The 20,451-nt window shown below is 44.5% G+C and overlaps 1 protein-coding gene across 1 annotated transcript; it reads left to right on the top strand.

Moving 5' to 3' along the window:
- The first annotated feature begins 2,426 nt into the window (after nt 1-2,426).
- Nucleotides 2,427-20,069, top strand: wipi2 (WD repeat domain, phosphoinositide interacting 2). The gene is made up of 12 exons (XM_060943049.1): nt 2,427-2,667; nt 5,537-5,619; nt 11,726-11,895; nt 12,674-12,770; nt 13,073-13,170; nt 13,300-13,392; nt 14,200-14,270; nt 14,369-14,476; nt 14,615-14,779; nt 14,882-14,989; nt 18,852-18,949; nt 19,033-20,069. The coding sequence occupies exons 1-12, from the start codon at nt 2,594-2,596 to the stop codon at nt 19,143-19,145; spliced, it is 1,278 nt and encodes a 425-aa protein (XP_060799032.1). The 5' UTR covers nt 2,427-2,593; the 3' UTR covers nt 19,146-20,069.
- Nucleotides 20,070-20,451: the final 382 nt, after the last annotated feature.

Below are 20,451 nucleotides of genomic sequence, written 5' to 3'. Positions count from 1 at the left end.
TTAGCACTGTCACCTCACAGCAAGAAGGTCCTGGGTTCGAGCCCAGTGGCCAACGAGGGCCTTTCTGTGTGGAGTTTGCATGTTCTCCCCGTGTCTGCGTGGGTTTCCTCCGGGTGCTCTGGTTTCCCCCACAGTCCAAAGACATGCAGGTTAGGTTAACTGGTGGCTCTAAATTGACCGTAGGTATGAATGTGAGTGTGAATGGTTGTTTGTCTCTATGTGTCAGCCCTGCAATGATCTGGTGACTTGTCCAGGGTGTACCCCGCCTTTCACCCATAGTCAGCTGGGATAGGCTCCAGCTTACCTGCGACCCTGTACAGGATAAGCGGTTAGAGATAATGGATGGATGGCGTTAACTTAACTGCAAGTCTTTGGACTGTGGGAGAAACTGGAGCAGCCGGAGGAAACCCACGCAGACACAGACAAAACATGCAAACTCCACACAGAAAGGCCCCTGTTGGCCACTGGGCTCAAACCCAGAACCTTGTTGCTGTGAGCCAACAGTGTTAACCACTACACCCTAATACAGATATTTTAGACATAATGTGTTTAATATAAAGTCAAAGTCCTTCCTGCACCATTCATGGCATGTTTGGTGGCGCCGATCTCCGTTTTCTAGCCCTCGGCCTCTCGCTTATATTACATACCTAGGGTTACAGTGGGAGGGCTAGTCCTCTGGTAACCACGAGAGTTTGACTCCTCATTCACATCTGTACTGCAGCGTGCCTTGCCAGATGGCAGTATGCACCATTTTTATGATGGTCTTTGGTATGACCCGACCATGAGTAGAACTCGCGATTGAGAGGCGGACATGCTAACTTGCCACTTGCCAGTACATGTAAAATATAGGTATTTTATATTCGCTATATTGTATATAATAGTTATACTAGTTATTGTAGATTGCATATTTATTTAGATTGTGTAATATCTAGGTGACACGGTGGTGTAGTGGTAAGCACTGTCGCCTCACAGCAAGAAGGTTCTGGGTTCGAGCCTAGCGGCCGACAAGGGCCTTTCTGTGTGGAGTTTGCATGTTCTCCCCGTGTCTGTTTCCTCCGGGTGCTCTGGTTTCCCCCACAGTCCAATTGACCGTAAGTGTGAATGGTTGTTTGTCTCTGTGTCAGCCCTGCGATAACCTGGCGACTTGTCCAGGGTGTACCCTGCTTCTCACCTGTAGTCAGCTGGGATAGACTCCAGCTTGCCTGCAGAACAGGATAAGCAGCTATGGATAATGGAAGGTGTAATGTCTATATTGTACATTATATATATCCATCCATTATCTGTAGCCATTTATCCTGTTCTGCAGGCAAGCTGGAGCCTATCCCAGCTGACTATGGGTAAGAGGCGGGGTACACCCTGGACAAGTCGCCAGGTTATCGCAGGGCTGACACAGAGACAAACACTCACATTTACACCTATGGTCAATTGGACTGTGGGGGAAACCAGAGGAAACCCACGCAGACACGGGGAGAACATGCAAACTCCACACAGAAAGGCCCTCACCAGCTGCTGGGCTCGAACCCAGGACCTTCTTGCTCTGAGGCAACAGTGCGAACCACTACACCACTGTGCCGCCCTCTACATATATACATTTTCCATATCTCATCTCATCTCATTATCTCTAGCTGCTTTATCCTTCTACAGGGTTGCAGGCAAGCTGGAGCCTATCCCAGCTGACTACGGGCGAAAGGCGGGGTACACCCTGGACAAGTCGCCAGGTCATCACAGGGCTGACACACAGACACAGACAACCATTCACACTCACATTCACACCTACGGTCAATTGGACTGTGGGGGAAACTGGAGGAAACTCACGCAGACACAGAAAGGCCATCACCGGCTGCTGGGCTCGAACCCAGGACCTTCTTGCTGTGAGGTGACCATGCGAACCACTACACCACCGTGCCACCCTATACATATATACCGTACATTTTACATATATTCACACGGGGCGGCACGGTGGTGTAGTGGTTAGCGCTGTCGCCTCACAGCAAGAAGAGGGTCCGGGTTCGAGCCCTGTGGCCGGCGAGGGCCTTTCTGTGTGGAGTTTGCATGTTGTCCGCGTGGGTTTCCTCTGGGTGCTCCGGTTTCCCCCACAGTCCAAAGACATGCAGGTTAGGTTAACTGGTGACTCTAAATTGAGCGTAGGTGTGAATGTGAGTGTGAATGGTTGTCTGTGTCTATGTGTCAGCCCTGTGATGACCTGGCGACTTGTCCAGGGTGTACCCCGCCTTTCGCCCATAGTCAGCTGGGATGGGCTCCAGCTTGCCTGCGACCCTGTAGAACAGGATAAAGCGGCTAGAGATAATGAGATGAGATGAGGTGTGTGTGTGTGAAAAAACTCGGCCAAAAAACCCAATTCTGGTTCAGATTCAGGTTCTGACTTTCTCTTTAAATTTGCACTGACAGGACTCACGTTCTGGGCACTGCGCATGCGCGTAATGATAGAGCGCAAACACTTGCGGGAGAAAACAACATTACCGCCGCTAGTCGAGTGGGATGCGCTCGCCTGAGTGATTACAGATATCGTTAACAAAACCTCTCCATATTTATTGCAGTTTCGATTTTGATTTGATTTGTAGATGGTGTGCTCATGAACCTGGCCAGTCAGAGTGGAGAGGCCGGCTGCAGCCAGCTGCTCTTCGCCAACTTTAACCAGGACAACACGTAAGGCTGAGCGGGGAGCGGCGTCACTGGGGCTCGGGGATGAGGCCTGCTTCAGCGTCTCACTGAGCCGCAGCCTCTTACTGACAGGAATCACTCTCTAACTCTACAGCATGTCGGGTTAATTATAAATATAATATCACTATATTATATTTATAATATATAAATAGCAAATATTTCAATAACAAATAGCTGTGTGACTGTAAAAATAATAATAATAAAGTTGACTGTCTTTCTAGTAGCTTAGATATGATGCCTGGTGTCTTCAGATACAAACAATATGCGACGTTAAAAGCTAGCATGTTTATGCGGAGTATAAATGAGATAAAAGTTATTTTTGCTCGTCAGCTTGTGTGTAAATGTGTAACCTGTTGTAGCTCTAATGTCCACTAGCTAACATCCACTAGCTAACAGGCTAGAAGCGTGTAGGACGTGTGAATGTCCATCCTAGCGATGGTCGCCTTTTATAAACCTCCTGCTTGATTATCAGGGTTTGGATTTTTGTGTAATTATATGACAGACACATTTTAAGACAGTTCACTTTGTTATGGCTGTCGCTATGAAACCAGCCCTGAGCTAAAGCTGAAGGTTTTGGGGAAGTCTTTGCTAGCAGCTCGCTGGTGTACTAGCTTTATGACTGAACAGTCAGTTTTAGTATTAAAGGGGCAATATGCATTTTTTTTCCCTTGTTGGTTGAAGTGCAGAAGATTTATTATGAGGAGTCGAGCATCAATCTAGACAGCCGTGGCCGGTTCTGGTCCATTACGACAGAATAACTATTTGAAATGTAATATCTTCAGTTTGGGTTAGCGCTGTCGCCTCACAGCAAGAAGGTCCGGGTTCGAGCCCCGTGGCCGGTGAGGGCCTTTCTGTGTGGAGTTTGCATGTTCTCCCCGTGTCCGCGTGGGTTTCCTCCGGGTGCTCCGGTTTCCCCCACAGTCCAAAGACATGCAGGTTAGGTTAACTGGTGGCTCTAAATTGAGCGTAGGTGTGAATGTGAGTGTGAATGGTTGTCTGTGTCTCTGTGTCAGCCCTGTGATGACCTGGCGACTTGTCCAGGGTGTACCCCGCCTTTCGCCCGTAGTCAGCTGGGATAGGCTCCAGCTTGCCTGCGACCCTGTAGAAGGATAAAGCGGCTAGAGATAATGAGATGAGATATCTTCAGTTTGACATTTAAATAATATTGGCTTGCTTCTTTTCATGGTATATCAGAGATATTCCATTCAGCTAGCATGATATTGAAGAACAAGTGGGCGGCACGGTGGTGTCAGTGGTTAGCACAGTCGCCTCACAGCAAGAAGGTTCTGGGTCCGAGCCCAGCAGCCGGTGAGGGCCTTTCTGTTGCCCCTTTTCCACCAAAGCAGTTCCAGGGCTGGTTCGGGGCCAGTGCTTAGTTTGGAACCGGGTTTTCTGTTTCCACTGACAAAGAACTGGCTCTGGGGCCAGAAAAACCGGTTCCAGGCTAGCACCAACAGTTTTGCTGGGCCAGAGGAAAGAACTGCTTACGTCAGTGGGGGGGGGGTGGAGTTGTTAAGACTGACAACAATAAGACCGCGAAAGGTCGCCATTTTTAAGCGACAAGAAGCAGCAGCTGTACAAACGCGAAGTCATCCATTATTATTGTTGTTGCTGCTGCTTCTTCTTCTCCATGTTGTTGTTGCTTCGATGTTCGCGCCAAGGTTTATGCAAACGCAGCGACATAACTGACGTATACAGTGACGTAATGACGTGGCTCCCCTTAGCACCGCGAGCTATGGAAAACCAAACTGGTTCTCAGCTGGCTCGCAAGTTGAACGAGTTGTGAACCAGCACCAGCACTGGCCCCGAACCAGCCCTGGAACTGATTTGGTGGAAAAGGGGTATCTGTGGAGTTTGCATGTTCTCACCGTGTCTGCGTATTTCCCCTACAGTCCAAAGGCATGCGGTTAGGCTAATATAGGCTGAGGTGACCTTGAGCGAGGCACCTAACTCCCTGGTGCTGTTAGCATGGCTGCCCACTGCCCTGAGTATGTATGTGTGTGTGTTCGCTGCTTCAGATCGGTTAAATGCAGAGAGGAATTTCACAAGTGTGTGATCAATAAAGTTGTTGTTAAAAATGAGTTCAGTATCGTGCTAGCTGAATGTAAATATATCAGGTATACCACAAAAAAAGCCAGCCAGTATGTATATTATTATAACGTATTTTCAATTCAGTGTGACAGTTTACGACGGGCGCTGCTAGCGAACAAAGAAATGCTTCTGTGCACGCGCTGGAGAGAACTTTTCTCATTGGCTATTCGCATCAGCTCCGAAGTGTGACGTCATGTTGTCTTGACAACCATGCAGTATCGTAAACCATATTCAACGCTCATTCTCAATTGTGTAGAGTGGCGTAATACACGTAGGATAAGCGATATGCTAACAATATTGCATGCTATGAAACCTGCTAGAAGGTAATAGAACACATGTTTTTATTCCATCGAAAAAGTGTCCTGTGTGTATTAATAATACAGTTTATGGCCTAGGATGTCGCCGCGTTGTTGTGTATTGCTGTTCAAACATCACACAGTGGAATATCGATGACGTTGAAAATGGCCACTTGTGCCAGATCTTCTGGGAAGGGCGAATTGGCCATTTTAACAAGAAACAGATTAAGCATTGACCAAATTTGGCAAATCTTGCCTAATGCACCTTTAATGTCTATTTATTTATTTATTGAACTCTGTGCCTTTGAGCATAAAACCCTGTTTATTTGCCAGTTTACAGCTGAGACACAGGCCATTCTGTTAAAGCATGAAGGCTGTAACAGTACAAGGCCGGTATCAACGAGCCGGCAGTGTGTGAAATGTAGTTGAGAGATTTTCTTTTTAAATATCTTCTCTTTCCCGAGCAGGTCCTTGGCAGTTGGTACGAAATCCGGATACAAGTTTTTCTCTTTGTCATCGGTTGACAAATTGGAACAGATTTATGAATGTAGTAAGTATCTTCTCATGCTGACCAAATTGCATATATAACCTGAAAGCACATGTTGTCCTCATTCTTTCCAAAACATTTACTTTGGGTCGAATGAAGGGAGATTTAATACTAGTAAACTTAAATGTGAGCAAAGTTTCCTAACTCCAGCTCGATCTGACCAACGACCAGAACCCAGGCTGAACTGGTCAAACAGATGATTCGTAGGAAATGAGTGTTTATGGATTGTTTTAAGAATCTTGCATAACAGTATGATGATGAGCGAGTCTCAGAGATTTGTTAATCCATATAACGAAAAAAAACCCCTAACTAGATGCCTAGGATGGTGTACAGACTGGACACTGGTTAGGCCATGCTGGCCTTTTCAACAGGGTTGCTATAGTAACCTACTTTACATTGTAAGTTTTAATAGAAATTTGCGAAATGTATTTGAACCAAACAGATAATTATTGTGGACACATCAGGGCTCGACATGAACTATTTAATCCACTTATCCAGTCAGACAAGCAGCAAGATTTCTCACTTTTCCTGACCATAACCTTTTTATTACTATGTATTTACTAGTTCAGTGAAAGGAAAGTGGTGAACAAAGGTTTTCAAAAAGCAGGTATAATTATGATAATTATGCTTTAATAATTTATAATTTTTCAATAAAACTTTAACAATAAACAGAAACTATCCAAAGTCCCATTATAGTACGTCTGTTGTTAAAACCCATTACCTGATCTGCAGTTTTAAGAGTTAGACTCGCCCAAATTCAAAGCTTCTGGAGGAAATAAAGTTCAATGTTGATTAATCCAGTAAAACCTGAAGTACAAATTAATCTAAAGAAATGAAACTGAAAGAAAATCAGTTGGGGCGGCACGGTGGTGTAGTGGTTAGCACTGTCACCTCACAGCAAGAAGGTCCGGGTTTGAGCCCCGTGGCCGGCGAGGGCCTTTCTGTGTGGAGTTTGCATGTTCTCCCCGTGTCCGCGTGGGTTTCCTCCGGGTGCTCCGGTTTCCCCCACAGTCCAAAGACATGCAGGTTAGGTTAACTGGTGACTCTAAATTGAGCGTAGGTGTGAATGTGAGTGTGAATGGTTGTCTGTGTCTATGTGTCAGCCCTGTGATGACCTGGTGACTTGTCCAGGGTGTACCCCGCCTTTCGCCCGTAGTCAGCTGGGATAGGCTCCAGCTTGCCTGCGACCCTGTAGAACAGGATAAAGCGGCTAGAGATAATGAGATGAGATGAGAAAATCAGTTGGACATGATGAGGGTGACAGAATCACGTTGTGAATGAAAACAAACCGTAAGTGAGTTTGGCACTGTCGTAAAACTCCCCCGAAATATTTTACAACGTTTGTGATAGTTAATGTGAACCATACAGAAGAAAAATACAATAAATGTCCGAATGAAATGAAGTTTCACCACAGATTTTATTGAGGCATTTGGTCGCCATTTCTCAGATTTTGATGAATTCAGAGTCTAACTAGAAAACACTCGGAGAGCGCAGACCTCTGCCAAGAATCCTTTTTAAAAAACTCCGAGATCCAGAAGGTGATCCGGATCACCGCCAAAATTTAATGGATTGTTACTTGTGCCCAGTCACACACCTGGGAAAAATTTCAGAGCAATCCGTTCATAACTTTTTACGTAATGTTGCTAACGGACAAACCAACAAACAAACCAACGCTACCGAAAACATAACCTCCTTGGCGGAGGTAATAATCTATAATTAGATATTATGACAGTTATTTTTACACACACACACCTGCTGTACTCGGCTTCATTGGAATTTCGTAAACGACACAACCAGATCACTGAGGAGCTTGAACTAGTTTTGATGGAACTTTATTGATATCACTCTTGAATAATTCCTATAAAAATGGTGATTTTCAACAAATATTCAACTTGTCCTGTTGGACAGGCAGATGCGGATTTGACTTGTCCGGACCAAACATTTGGTTGTCCCGGACAGTCGGGCTACCGTTCATGTCGAGCTCTGCATGCTGGCAACCGTGGCAAAAAATAGTATATAGTTTGTGGTCTAATATCAATAATGGGCTCTGTAATAAGATAAATGAGTAGATAAAAAGGATATAGAGTGAGTTAAAAACAAAAAATGTTTCATTACTACTTATTCTCTAAAAGGCAATTAAAAACCCCCACTTTTTTCTCCCCTATGCTTAGTCGTTTATTTCCTAGTTTACCCATCCAACACTTCCTAATCCCCTTATATTATTATGAGGGGGGTGTGGTTGATGCACAATTGGTGAAATCTAACTTGCCACGTCATTGGGAGATCGTGAGTTCAAATCCTGATGTGCAGGGAGTCCAAAAGATCAAAATTGCTCAAAAGATTGAGGGATTGGTCATGTGCTCTGGGTAGGAGGGCTGATGTGCTCTGAGATCGTGTATATGGAAGACGGCGGATAGCGCTTTCTTTTTTTTTGAGTGTGTTGCGCTGCCCTGTGATGCAGCAATTCGTATAGTTGTGATGGCTGTCTTCATGAGTCTTGGAGGAAGCGCGTGCTGCCGTGTGATTGGAGAGAGCTGGCTGATGGGTGAGAATCGGTCAAGACTAAATTGGGACAAAAATTGTGTGCGTGGGGGGGTGCTTGATAGTGTTAGAGGTCAGTCACCAGAAGATGAATGTATTTCCGAAAGGTCAATTTAGAGAGACTTTGTATTGTCAAGAACATAAAATGCATTTCATGATGGAGTTCTTCTTAGCAGTAAAGATGTATAGCTCCTGATGATGATTTGTGTTTAATTGAACGCAGCAGTGGCGGCTGGTAGCCTTTCAAACAGGGGAGGTTGGTCGGTTACGATATTTCCAGATTTTAAAAGAAAAAACACATCAATTTTGCCCATACTCTTGCCTCTGATCTGGCTGATTGTTGGCAGGGTCACAAACTGTGAAATAACAGGTTCTTTTGGCCCATTAGCCTACTGTCCAATATACATGATGGTGGTGTTGGGGGGGAGGGGTATATTTTAACATTTTATATTTTAAAATTGTGGCATGTTGTTTAAAAATTGATCATTATTGAAAGCAGCTCTTTGTCAGGAACCTCAGCAGTAGAGCTGGGTGCCACACATTTCATTCAATGACACTTTCCCTATATTTTACTTATTTTGACTGAGAAATGTTTTATTGACAATTTTGATAACCCTTCACTTTTAATCCAGGTCTGTAGTGTGAAATGTTCTCGGCTGTGTTTTTGTTTAAAAATGTTTTCCAAATTGTAGCTGTGTTTAATTCATATCCAGAAAAATATATATTCCAATATAATATACTCAGCATAAACATTTTAAATAGATTCTATATTTTTGGTCCATCCATGACATATTACTAAAGTAGCCTATTTACTGTTGTTGATGTGGGTCACTTGCTGTTAGCCAATTCACTTTCTCGTACCAGGAGAGCTGAAAGGAACGAGTATTATTCCCTACCTTTTTCACCAAGTCAATTTGAGGCGTTGGTCTACCCTGCTCTTTAATTTTAATTTTTTCCTCGAAAGGAAGACTGGCAAATGGCTTCGCCAAAATTAAATCAGCAATGCTTGGCATCCGTGCGCAGCTTTCTTGCTAGCTGACTAGCCCCCTCAAGTTCAGTCACTCAAATAAACAAAATTTCTGGAACTAAGATAGTAAACTTGACAACACTATATTTACACTTTATTTACAATGAAAATATACTATTCAAAAAAAGTAGGGGATATTGGATTTACAAGTAGAATGAAATGCAGACCATGAGGTCAGGAAGGAAACAAATGACAGAAAAACATTAAGGAAACATTTGTCAATTTATTCGAAACCCTGTGTACAGTCAGTAAAGGACAGATTCTCCAGAATAAGGGTCAACACAAACACAGGGTCACATAGCAAATTTACCACCATTTTGAAACCGAGTCAGTAGCGGGTAAAACCCCCTCGGCGTGGCATACTCCTAACGAGACGTCCCAGGTCATTTTGGGGAATGTTATTCCATTCCTGTTGCAATGCTGCAGAAAGTTCTTGGACATTGGCAGGAGGTTGTTGACGTTGGCGTAGCCGCTGTCCAAGCATGTCCCAGACATGCTCGATGGGGGGAAAGGTCCGGACTGAGTGCTGGCCATGGTAATCTGGTGATATTCTGCTGCTGGAGGTAATCTGTAACGATCCAGGCCCTATGACATCTGGCATTGTCATCTTGGAAAATGAAACGGCGGCCATAACAACGTGCAAACGGCACAACATGGGGTGCCAAGATGTTGTCCCGGTAGTACTGCCCTGTGACACGTCCAGCAACAACATGCAAGTCTGTTCTGCCGGGAGCAGTGATGCCTCCCCACACCATTACAGAGCCACCCCCATACGGATCATGTCTAATGACGTTAACGTCATGGAAACGTTCGTTACGTCGGCGCCAAACCCTCCTGCGTCTGTCCAGGAAGTCCACAGTGAACCTCGACTCATCTGAGAACATTACGTGGTTCCATCGGTGATTATCCCAGCGTTGATGATGACGACACCATTGGAGTCTGGCCCTAATGTGACGATCCCTCAAACAGGGAATGACACGAGGACTTCGGGCGTGTAAGTGAAATCTGTGCAGTCGATTCCTGATGGTCTGGCCACTCACTACCAAGCCAGTATCCCTTCGAAGTTGAGACCTTATCTGATTTGCTGTTACCATACGATTTCTCAAGGCAATAGTGCGGATGAATCTGTCCTGAGCCTGAGTTGTTGCCCTTGGTCGACCGGATCGTGGTCTATCCTGAACAGACCCTGTAGCACGATGTCTGGACCATAATCTGCTGATGACAGACTGGGAAACATTCAATGCTCTTGCCACAACGACCTGTCTTGTGCCAACCTGTAGCATGCCAAGGGCACGTAACCTCTCATCCTGTGTTAGACGGCGCATGGTCTCTGTTTAATTAACGACTTCAACCACTGATAATCTGATGCTTTCTCTTCAAAATCTTCCTTTGGAGTGGCTCTAACCTTCCAATTCAGAGTCATGCAAATTTGTGGCACGACCCCCTTGATCATCAGTAGCATCCCGTGCTGATCATGAGTGTCATTGATGTGTTTGTGTGATGAATTTCTTTGGAAATGCTTCCTCAGTAAGGAACTATACAACATGCTTTCGTATCCCTTTGTATATGTGAAAATTTGGATCTCAAAATAAAATATCCCCTACTTTTTTTGAATAGTGTATATATACAAACTAAAAAAGCTGGTAGAAACCGTATGTAATGAATGAAATCGAAATGTAAGCTGATCTCTTACAATACACCACAGCACTTGCGAATCCGCATGGGACTGAACTGAAATTCACCGCTGCCTGTCTATATTTGAAACGAGCTGTCAATCAAAGAAAATATCCAGCCGCTTTCACCAATCACCAGTCTCCTCACGGAAAGCTTTGCCATGTCTCTCTCACTGTGAGGCTGGGAGTCCGTAGGCGGGCATTTTCGCAGTATTTGTCCAATAACTGTCTTGCATTTTGAGATTGAAAAGCGCAGAGCTCCCAAATGCCATTGAAGTCCACTGAGGCTGGGAGTCCGGTGGGCGGGCGTTTTCGCAGTATTTGTCCAATAATCGTCTTGCATTTTGATATTGAAAAGCGCAGAGCTCCCAAATGCCATTGAAGTCCACTGAGGCTCGGCTGCATCGCGCTGTCACGAGGGGGAAAAACTCACGCACACATTAAAGTTATAATGGAATGATTTCGCACTGTAGTGGGTTGAGCACATATATTTCCATGATTCTGGATCTGAAATAGCAATGTTATAAGGTCGGCTATAACATAAGCCTAGCGCAATTCATCCTACACGATGTTCGTCATTTTTAGAGGAGGCTGAGCCTCCCTCGTTGTCTTGGAGCAATCGCCTGTGGAACGCAGATATTGAGCTGGCCACAACTTGAAGTGTCCACACAGCAGGATTGAACGTAGTACAGGATTAAAGCGCATGCTCTGAGTCGGAGTTATTACTCGTCACACATTTCACTCTTAAATTACTGGCTGTTTGTCTTTTCTGTCTTGTACGGTGATGTAATAAACTGAGTATTGTGTCCAGGTGTAAACTTTGCCTTTAAGTGATGAGTGTTTTGTCTTGTGTCTCGTTTTTCCATAGCTGACACGGAAGATGTATGTATTGTGGAAAGACTGTTCTCCAGTAGCCTTGTTGCTATTGTGAGCCTTAAGGCGCCGAGGAAGCTCAAAGTGTGTCATTTCAAGAAGGGAACTGAGATATGTAACTATAGCTACTCGAACACTATACTGGCTGTGAAACTGAACAGACAGGTAAGTACAAGCGTACTACGAGTCATGCACACATTAGTGATGTAAGGAATTTGTCAATCATGTAGGAACCTAGGCGGCTACACTACCGTTCAAAAGTTTGGGGTCACCCAGACAATTTTGTGTTTTCCATGAAAAGTCACACTTTTATTTCCCACCATAAGTTGTAAAATGAATAGAAAATATAGTCAAGGCATTTTTCTGGCCATGTTGAGCATTTAATCGACCCCACAAATGTGATGCTCCAGAAACTCAATCTGCTCAAAGGAAGGTCAGTTTTATAGCTTCTCTAAAGAGCTCAACTGTTTTCAGCTGTGCTAACATGATTGTACAAGGGTTTTCTAATCATCCATTAGCCTTCTGAGGCAATGAGCAAACACATTGTACCATTAGAACACTGGAGTGAGAGTTGCTGGGCCTCTATACACCTATGGAGATATTGCACCAAAAACCAGACATTTGCAGCTAGAATAGTCATTTACCACATTAGCAATGTATAGAGTGCATTTCTGATTAGTTTAAAGTGATCTTCATTGAAAAGAACAGTGCTTTTCTTTCAAAAATAAGGACATTTCAAAGTGACCCCAAACTTTTGAACGGTAGTGTAGATCACCACTGTTTCTGTGCTTAATTGTGGTACTATACTTGATTAACAGACGGTTTTCCATCTGTGTCTTTTAGTCTGTATAGTATAGGTGGATATGTTTTTAATTGTTTTCAAGAAAACCATGGGGTTAATGATGCCTAAAGTGGCTGAATTTTTCCCCCCCCTCTCAAACAGAGGTTGATAGTATGTCTGGAAGAATCACTGTATATCCACAACATCAGGGATATGAAAGTGCTGCATACAATTCGAGAAACTCCTCCAAATCCATCAGGTGCGCATATTTCTTCAACGTACTCGACTCGGGTAGTTTTTCTATTTCTGTAATGTTACAATCGTTGAGAAGTCATCTGTATTTCTGCACAGTTGCACTGCAGGCTCTTCTTTCAACACAGGATGTTCATAGACTTTACAGTTCTCCTTTCACAACAGGATGATGAAACTGATTTTGATAGCAACGCTTTGGGAACTAAAACCGTCTAAATGTGTCAAGATGTTGTGGCAGATGGTTGATGCTAGCTACAGCGGTGGTTGGGGGAAAAAAAATAACGAAGCCGTTTTCGGTCTTGATTTTAGGATTGTGTGCACTTTCAATCAGTAATGACAACTGCTACTTGGCGTATCCAGGAAGCGCAACAATAGGGGAAGTCCAGGTTTTTGACACCATTAATCTGGTAGGTTTCAGTTCTTCATGTGAATTATTATAATTTTCAGATCAAGCCAAAGCTTTTTGAAGCATTCTAAAATGTTAAACGTGGCTTGATGGTTAAAATAGCATAAATGCTGATATTTGTGTTTTCCAGAGAGCTGCTAATATGATCCCTGCTCATGACAGCCCGTTAGCAGCACTGGCTTTTGATGCAAGTGGAACAAAACTCGCCACGGCTTCCGAGAAGGTTCGCGTTTTATTTGGTTTACTGATTTAAAAGTCAACCCTTTGAAGGAACAGTCCACTGTACTTCCATAATGAAATATGCTCTTATCTGAATTGAGACGAGCTGCTCCGTACCTCTCCGAGCTTTGCGCGACCTCCCAGTCAGTCAGACGCGCTGTCACTCCTGTTAGCAATGTAGCTAGGCTCAGTATGGCCAACGGTATTTTTTGGGGCTGTAGTTAGATGCGACCAAACTCTTCCGCGTTTTTCCTGTTTACATAGGTTTATATGACCAGTGACATGAAACAAGTTCAGTTACACAAATTGAAACGTAGCGATTTTCTATGCTATGGAAAGTGCGCACTATAATGACAGGCGTACTAACACCTTCTGCGCGCTTCGGCAGCGCAGTGATATCTGAGCTCCGCATCAATGCGCTGCTGAAGCGCGCAGAAGGTGTTAGTACGCCTGTCATTATAGTGCGCACTTTCCATAGCATAGAAAATCGCTACGTTTCAATTTGTGTAACTGAACTTGTTTCATATCACTGGTCATATAAACCTATGTAAACAGGAAAAACGCGGAAGAGTTTGGTCGCATCTAACTACAGCCCCAAAAAATACCGTTGGCCATACTGAGCCTAGCTACATTGCTAACAGGAGTGACAGCGCGTCTGACTGCGTCTGACTGACTGGGAGGTTGCGCAAAGCTCGGAGAGGTACGGAGCAGCTCGTCTCAATTCAGATAAGAGCATATTTCATTATGGAAGTACGGTGGACTGTTCCTTTAATCCTCATCTTTATGTCTGACGTTTTGTGATGTTTTCTAGGGAACGGTCATTCGCGTGTTCTCCATTCCAGAGGGCCAGAAGCTGTTTGAGTTCAGGAGGGGAGTGAAGAGGTAAGCGATAGAAGAGAACTCCATCTTGCAGAGCGTGTAGTCGGTCATTGCAGCCAGGGATGTGAGAATGTTAACGTGTTTTTTTTTTTTATTGCCAGATGTGTGAGTATCTGCTCCCTGGCCTTCAGTATGGAAGGGCTTTATCTGTCTGCCTCTAGCAACACGGAGACGGTTCATATCTTTAAGCTGGAGACACAGAGAGAAAAGTAAGTGGTGGTGTTTTAACCCACTGCTGAGTAGAAAATGAGTTGCATCAGCTTTGAAAGTTGTGAAATCTTCTCTGTGATGTTTTTTGCAAGAAAGTACTTATTTTCTTTGGCTCTCCTTTTGTTTTTCCACACCAGGCCACAGGAGGAACCCACTACTTGGACAGGCTACTTTGGGAAAGTACTGATGGCCTCCACAACCTATCTGCCTGCACAGGTGTCCGAGATGTTCACACAAGGGCGGGCCTTTGCTACAGTCAGACTGCCATTTTCAGGACATAAGAACATCTGCGCTCTAGCCATGTGCGAATTGCTTCTTCTTTTTTTTTTTTCTTCTCGCCTCTTTTCTTACGTGGGAATGCTGCAGCACTTGATGCACAATATAATTTTGCTCTCTTTCTTCAGAATCCAGAAGATTCCACGTCTTCTGGTGGCAGCAGCAGACGGATACCTTTACCTGTACAATCTGGACCCACAGGAGGGGGGAGAATGCACACTGATGAAGCAGCACAAGTAATGCACTCACTCTTATTATGAAGCTTCATATGTAATGTAGTTACAACTGGAACCCCTTTCCATATTTACGTACATACAGTCAGGATTAGTGTACTGGTCCTGCTTTTATACCCGTAGCTCTCACATCATTTTTACAATCATAATCAACAATGGTGTAGTGACGTGCGTTCCCACCTGAAAGTTGATTATTTTTCAAAACATGTCCTGGTGTTTTATTCCTCTTATACCACACCAGTTTGCCAGCTGTTACAAATTTCATCTCATCTCATCTCATTATCTGTAGCCGCTTTATCCTGTTCTACAGGGTCGCAGGCAAGCTGGAGCCTATCCCAGCTGACTACGGGCGAAAGGCGGGGTACACCCTGGACAAGTCGCCAGGTCATCACAGGGCTGACACATAGACACAGACAACCATTCACACTCACATTCACACCTACGGTCAATTTAGCCCATGTTTACATTAGACCGTATCAGCAGATCATCAGATTAACGTTTTTAAAACGATTCGCGTGCACACAGCAACACCAATACACGGATACGCTCGGCTCCGCAGGCATCCTGCGCTCCAAATCACTCCGCCCTGAACAGCGAGTGCCCTCTGGAGGGTGCGCACTCCGGCCCTGCGCAGCTCACAGAGCACGCGAGTGAAGTGAACAAGCAGTGATTCGGGACTGAGCTGCTGTGTGTGTAATCCCAGCGCATATCACTTACTACTTGCAAGTGGAAGGATGGCAAGCCTAAAGACAATCATAACTACACAATGGGCAGTATTTGCATCAGTATTTGCAGTATTTTCATACTTTTATACTCTTTAATGAAAGGTGATACAAGGCGGAAGTCCGCGCCGTTTTTCAGCAGTCGCGTCACATGACCAACGCCAGCAAATCAGGAAGGTGGATGTCACAGTGACGTTGTCCAATGAGACGCCAGCTAGAGCTCAGCACAGCGTATCCGCGTATTCTGAATGTTTACACAGCACCAGAGCTGACACGATCTGGATTGAATACGTGGACGCTGGCGGATTCCCGTTTCCCGGTGTTTCCAGGCGGTTTAATGTAAACGGACAGTGCATCCGCGAAGAAAACGAGACAGATACGGTCTAATGTAAACGTAGCCTTGGAGTCACCAGTTAACCTAACCTGCATGTCTTTGGACTGTGGGGGAAACCGGAGCACCCGGAGGAAACCCACGCGGACACGGGGAGAACATGCAAACTCCGCACAGAAAGGCCCTCGCCGGCCACGGGGCTCAAACCCAGGACCTTCTTGCTGTGAGGCGACAGTGCTAACCACTACACCACCGTGCCGCCCTTGTTACAAATTTATATTTATTAATTAAAAATAAGCATATAACACTATATCGTGCAACAATAAATCACAACACAAATTTATGAAGCTTTCGAATCAAATAAAAAATACATCACCGTTTTCAGGCTGCGTAATCTGTTTTTCCAAGCTGTAATTGCGTTGTTTAGACAGCAGTTGCGTACAATAGCGAGAATACATGGGACTTCACCCCAGGCAGAGGTAACGCAGCTCTAATGCCAAAAAAAAAAAAGATTCAAAATGAGAGCTGTTGTGTGATTGACTGTACAAACCGATTTAATGAGAAATCGGAGCTTCATTTTTAGACTGCTGAAAGTTAAAGAAAAGGGAAGCAAATGGAAGTAGTAGAAATGTTTGTAACGTTTATTAAGAAAAGGTTGTTTTCCTTTTTTTCATTAACAAAAGGAATATTTTAGTTAAAAGGCTATATTTTATTCCAAACTTTACAAATGTGGATAATTATTGTTAAGATAATTAAACTGAAGTTTTTTTTTTTTAATTTACACTTCAACAATTAATATTTAAGTTGATAAGGAAATATGAAAATGTTGCCTCTTTTGGTGATCATTTCATTTAATAATAATAAAATCTTTATTTAAAAATCATCTTTCAGCTGCTCCCGTACGTTCGGGGCCACCACAGCGGATCTGTTCCACATATTTGATTTGGCATAGGTTTTACATCAGATACCCTTCCTGACGCAGCCCTCCCTAGTCTATCTGGGCTTGGGACCGGTGCTAAATATGCACTGGCTTGTACAGCCCCAGTGGCTGGGTATTTTACCTAATCTGTGTGTCTTTGGATTGTGGAGGAAACCGGAGCACCTGGAGGAAACTCACACAGACATGGGAAGAACATGCAAACTCCACACAGAAAGGCCCCCATCGGCTGTGAGGTTCGAACCCGGAACTTTCTTGCCGTGAGGTGACAGTGCTAACCACTACACCACCGTGCCGCCCTAGTAGTTCTAGTTATTTATTTAATAAATACTGATGTAAAATCTAATTGTGAATTGGGTGAATCATTACATACCTAATTAATAAATGAAACGTCATACTGTACATTTTGGGCGGCACGGTGGCGTAGTGGTTAGCGCTGTCGCCTCACGGCAAGAAGGTCCGGGTTCAAGCCCCGGGGCCGGCGAGGGCCTTTCTGTGCGGAGTTTGCATGTTCTCCCCGTGTCTGCGTGGGTTTCCTCCGGGTGCTCCGGTTTCCCCCACAGTCCAAAAGACATGCAGGTGAGGTTAACTGGTGACTCTAAATTGACCGTAGGTGTGAATGTGAGTGTGAATGGTTGTCTGTGTCTATGTGTCAGCCCTGTGATGACCTGGCGACTTGTCCAGGGTGTACCCCGCCTTTCGCCCGTAGTCAGCTGGGATAGGCTCCAGCTTGCCTGCGACCCTGTAGAAGGATAAAGCGGCTACAGATAATGAGATGACTGTACATTTTTTTTTTTTTATATTTATAGTTGCACATAAAACTGCGAAATGTCCATGAAACAAAAAAATTTGCATTATAGCAGTTATTAATGGGCATTCCTTTACTAACTGTGTCTCTCGAAGTTAGTTAAGACAAATAAATGTATGGGCTCCTGAAAGGCACAAAAGGAAAGCGTGTGTGTGTTCGGTGTCTGAGACACCCGCTGTCGGGAGTCAAGGAGAACAAAAGTGGCCATGTTCTCTGGGTGGGAGGGACGGCATACTCTCTGTCCCCTGTCAACCACAGCGACAGTAGGCAATCAGGGCATCTGTGAGCTCGTGTATACAGAAGAGGGCAGATGGTGCTCTTTTTTTTTTTTTTGGCAGCACGGTGGTATAGTGGTTATCACTGTCGCCTCACAGCAAGAAGGTTCCTGGTTCGAACCTCGTGACCGACAGGGGCCTTTCTGTGTGGAGTTTGCACATTCTCCCCATGCCTGCGTGGGTTTCCTCTAGGTGCTCCAGTTTCCCCCACAGTTCAAAGACATGCAGATTCGGTACAGTGGGGCCACTGTAATTGGCGCAAGCTGTAATGGTTTCCCAGCCATAATGTATGTACATATCTTGCTATGGCAAAGCTAATAAATCAAAAAATAATTAAATCAGAGGGTGTTAGGTTGCCCTGTGATGCTGCATGAGCATCAGTGCAAAAAGATGCTGTTGACTGGCTTCACGTGACTTGGAGGAAGAACATGAGAAGGAACCCCAATAACTGAAATTGTGAAGCCCTCCATCCTTAAGACCGTCCCATGTCAGAACATTTATTTCCAGCTTTGTTTGACTGCTGGCAAGCACCGTATCAATCATTACTCTCTTTTCAGGGTGTTTATGGATGCTCCGTAAACAAGTTATTATAGAAACATGAATACATTTGCTCAAGTGGATTAATAAAAAGCTGTGATTGGTCTTGACACTAATCGACACCCACAGGCCAATCAGAATTCAGTGGCGCCTTAATTTGTGTGTTAAACCATGATGTGAAAAATGAGGCCTGATTTTTCCCCCGCGTTGTATTATTGGAGAAACGGATCTGTATCTGAATTGTGGTGTTTACAGGTTAGACGGAAGCGCTGAACCTGCAAATGAAATTCTCGAGCAGACGTCCCATGAGCGCCCACTAGTGGCACAGACCTACAGTACTGCCATTGCCAAAGGTAAGAACTCCCTCTCCTCCTCCACCTTGGGCTTTTTCTGCTTGTAACGTGCGAGTAACATGTAAAGGACTGTGTTCCTCTAGGTTACCCTGATGATCAGGGAGCAGTGGGTGGAGCTGGCGTGGACGACGACATGAACGCCCTGCACTTGGATGAGGAAAACGAGCAGCCTCCGCTAGTCCTGGAGACAGACTGAGCGCTCCATCCCCTGTATTCCTCATGCCACAAGGCAGGAAACAAATCATGGAGTCACATTTTCAGAGGGGGTGACTTTTTTTTTCCCCCCCTTCCTCCTCTTGTGCTGCTATGAGAGAGGGGTGAAGAAGAGAGGGCATTTTATAAGCAAGCCTAGCTGTAGCCGCCTTGTCTGTTACGTATAGATGTTTTACTGTCCGTTCCCCATATCGTGGCTTTTGAAATCTGGTGAATTGACACCCAGGCTACCTTTCCTGTAATTCTAAAGCAAGAAGTACGAGCAGCTTTGCATGTAAATGTGCCAAGTGCAAGAAAACATTTGCTCTTCTGTTCATGGTTCTGATGAGTTCAGTGGACATTCTTCTCTTGAGCCTTGACATATGCTTTAAAAAGTGTGCGTGTGTTCTTTCCTTAAACTGAAGATAGCTAACTTGATATGCCTGCCAGGCTATGCATACTGTGCAATGGGTTTTTTTTTTCATTGTCCAAAACGTGGGGCGTCTCTCATCTGTGGCGGTTTCTGTGCCGAAATGTGAATATCGTAACATTTTGATGCCTTCGTCTTACTTTGCCGGCTTAATTATGACACTGACAGTCTAAACAGTATTGATCTCTCTGATCATCAGGATCATGTTTAGCTTTTTTTTTTCCTCCCCCCCCCAGAAATGGACAGAGGAGTGCCTCCTTTACCTCTAGACCAATAGCCCTACTACTTTATGGACCATTTGATTATCCAGTCGGGTGGCTGGAGATTACAGAGCGGCGTCACTCCTTCCCTGATATAAATCACAATTTGTGTCACTAAGCATCAACCATATCATTTAGAGTGGAAATGATGTATTAATTCGGGTAGATGTTGGTGTGTAAACACTGCCCTGTGATATTATGTAATAAACTGCCAGCCGTTGTCTGGTTTTCAGTTTAATTACTGGACTGTATGAATATATATATCTAGTCTGACTGTCATTAAATATCCCACCTCATCTGTTAAGTACAGCTGAGCTCATTGTGGTGGAAAAAAAATCCTTGAAGGTTCCTGTTCTGTTAGAAGACAGATGTAGGAAAAGCTGCAGCCTGGATGGCGCAAGTCCATCTCTGGTATGTTCCCATGGACTTCCCAGAGGACCTGTTACAACACAGCTGTAGCCCATGTCACATAATCCAAGGGTGGAGACGGATGAGGTCAACGTGTTTCCAAAGAATTCTCAAATTAATAAAAGCTCATGAATGTGACTGAAGTATGGTTCTGTATAGTTGTCAGTGTGTTCAGGAAGCACAAAATGGATAAACATCTCTCACGCACACTG

This window comes from Neoarius graeffei, chromosome 16 (assembly GCF_027579695.1).
Source record: "Neoarius graeffei isolate fNeoGra1 chromosome 16, fNeoGra1.pri, whole genome shotgun sequence".
NCBI lineage: Eukaryota > Metazoa > Chordata > Actinopteri > Siluriformes > Ariidae > Neoarius > Neoarius graeffei.
The sequence above is the reverse complement of the archived record's forward strand: the minus strand, read 5'-3'. Positions and strand labels throughout refer to the sequence as shown.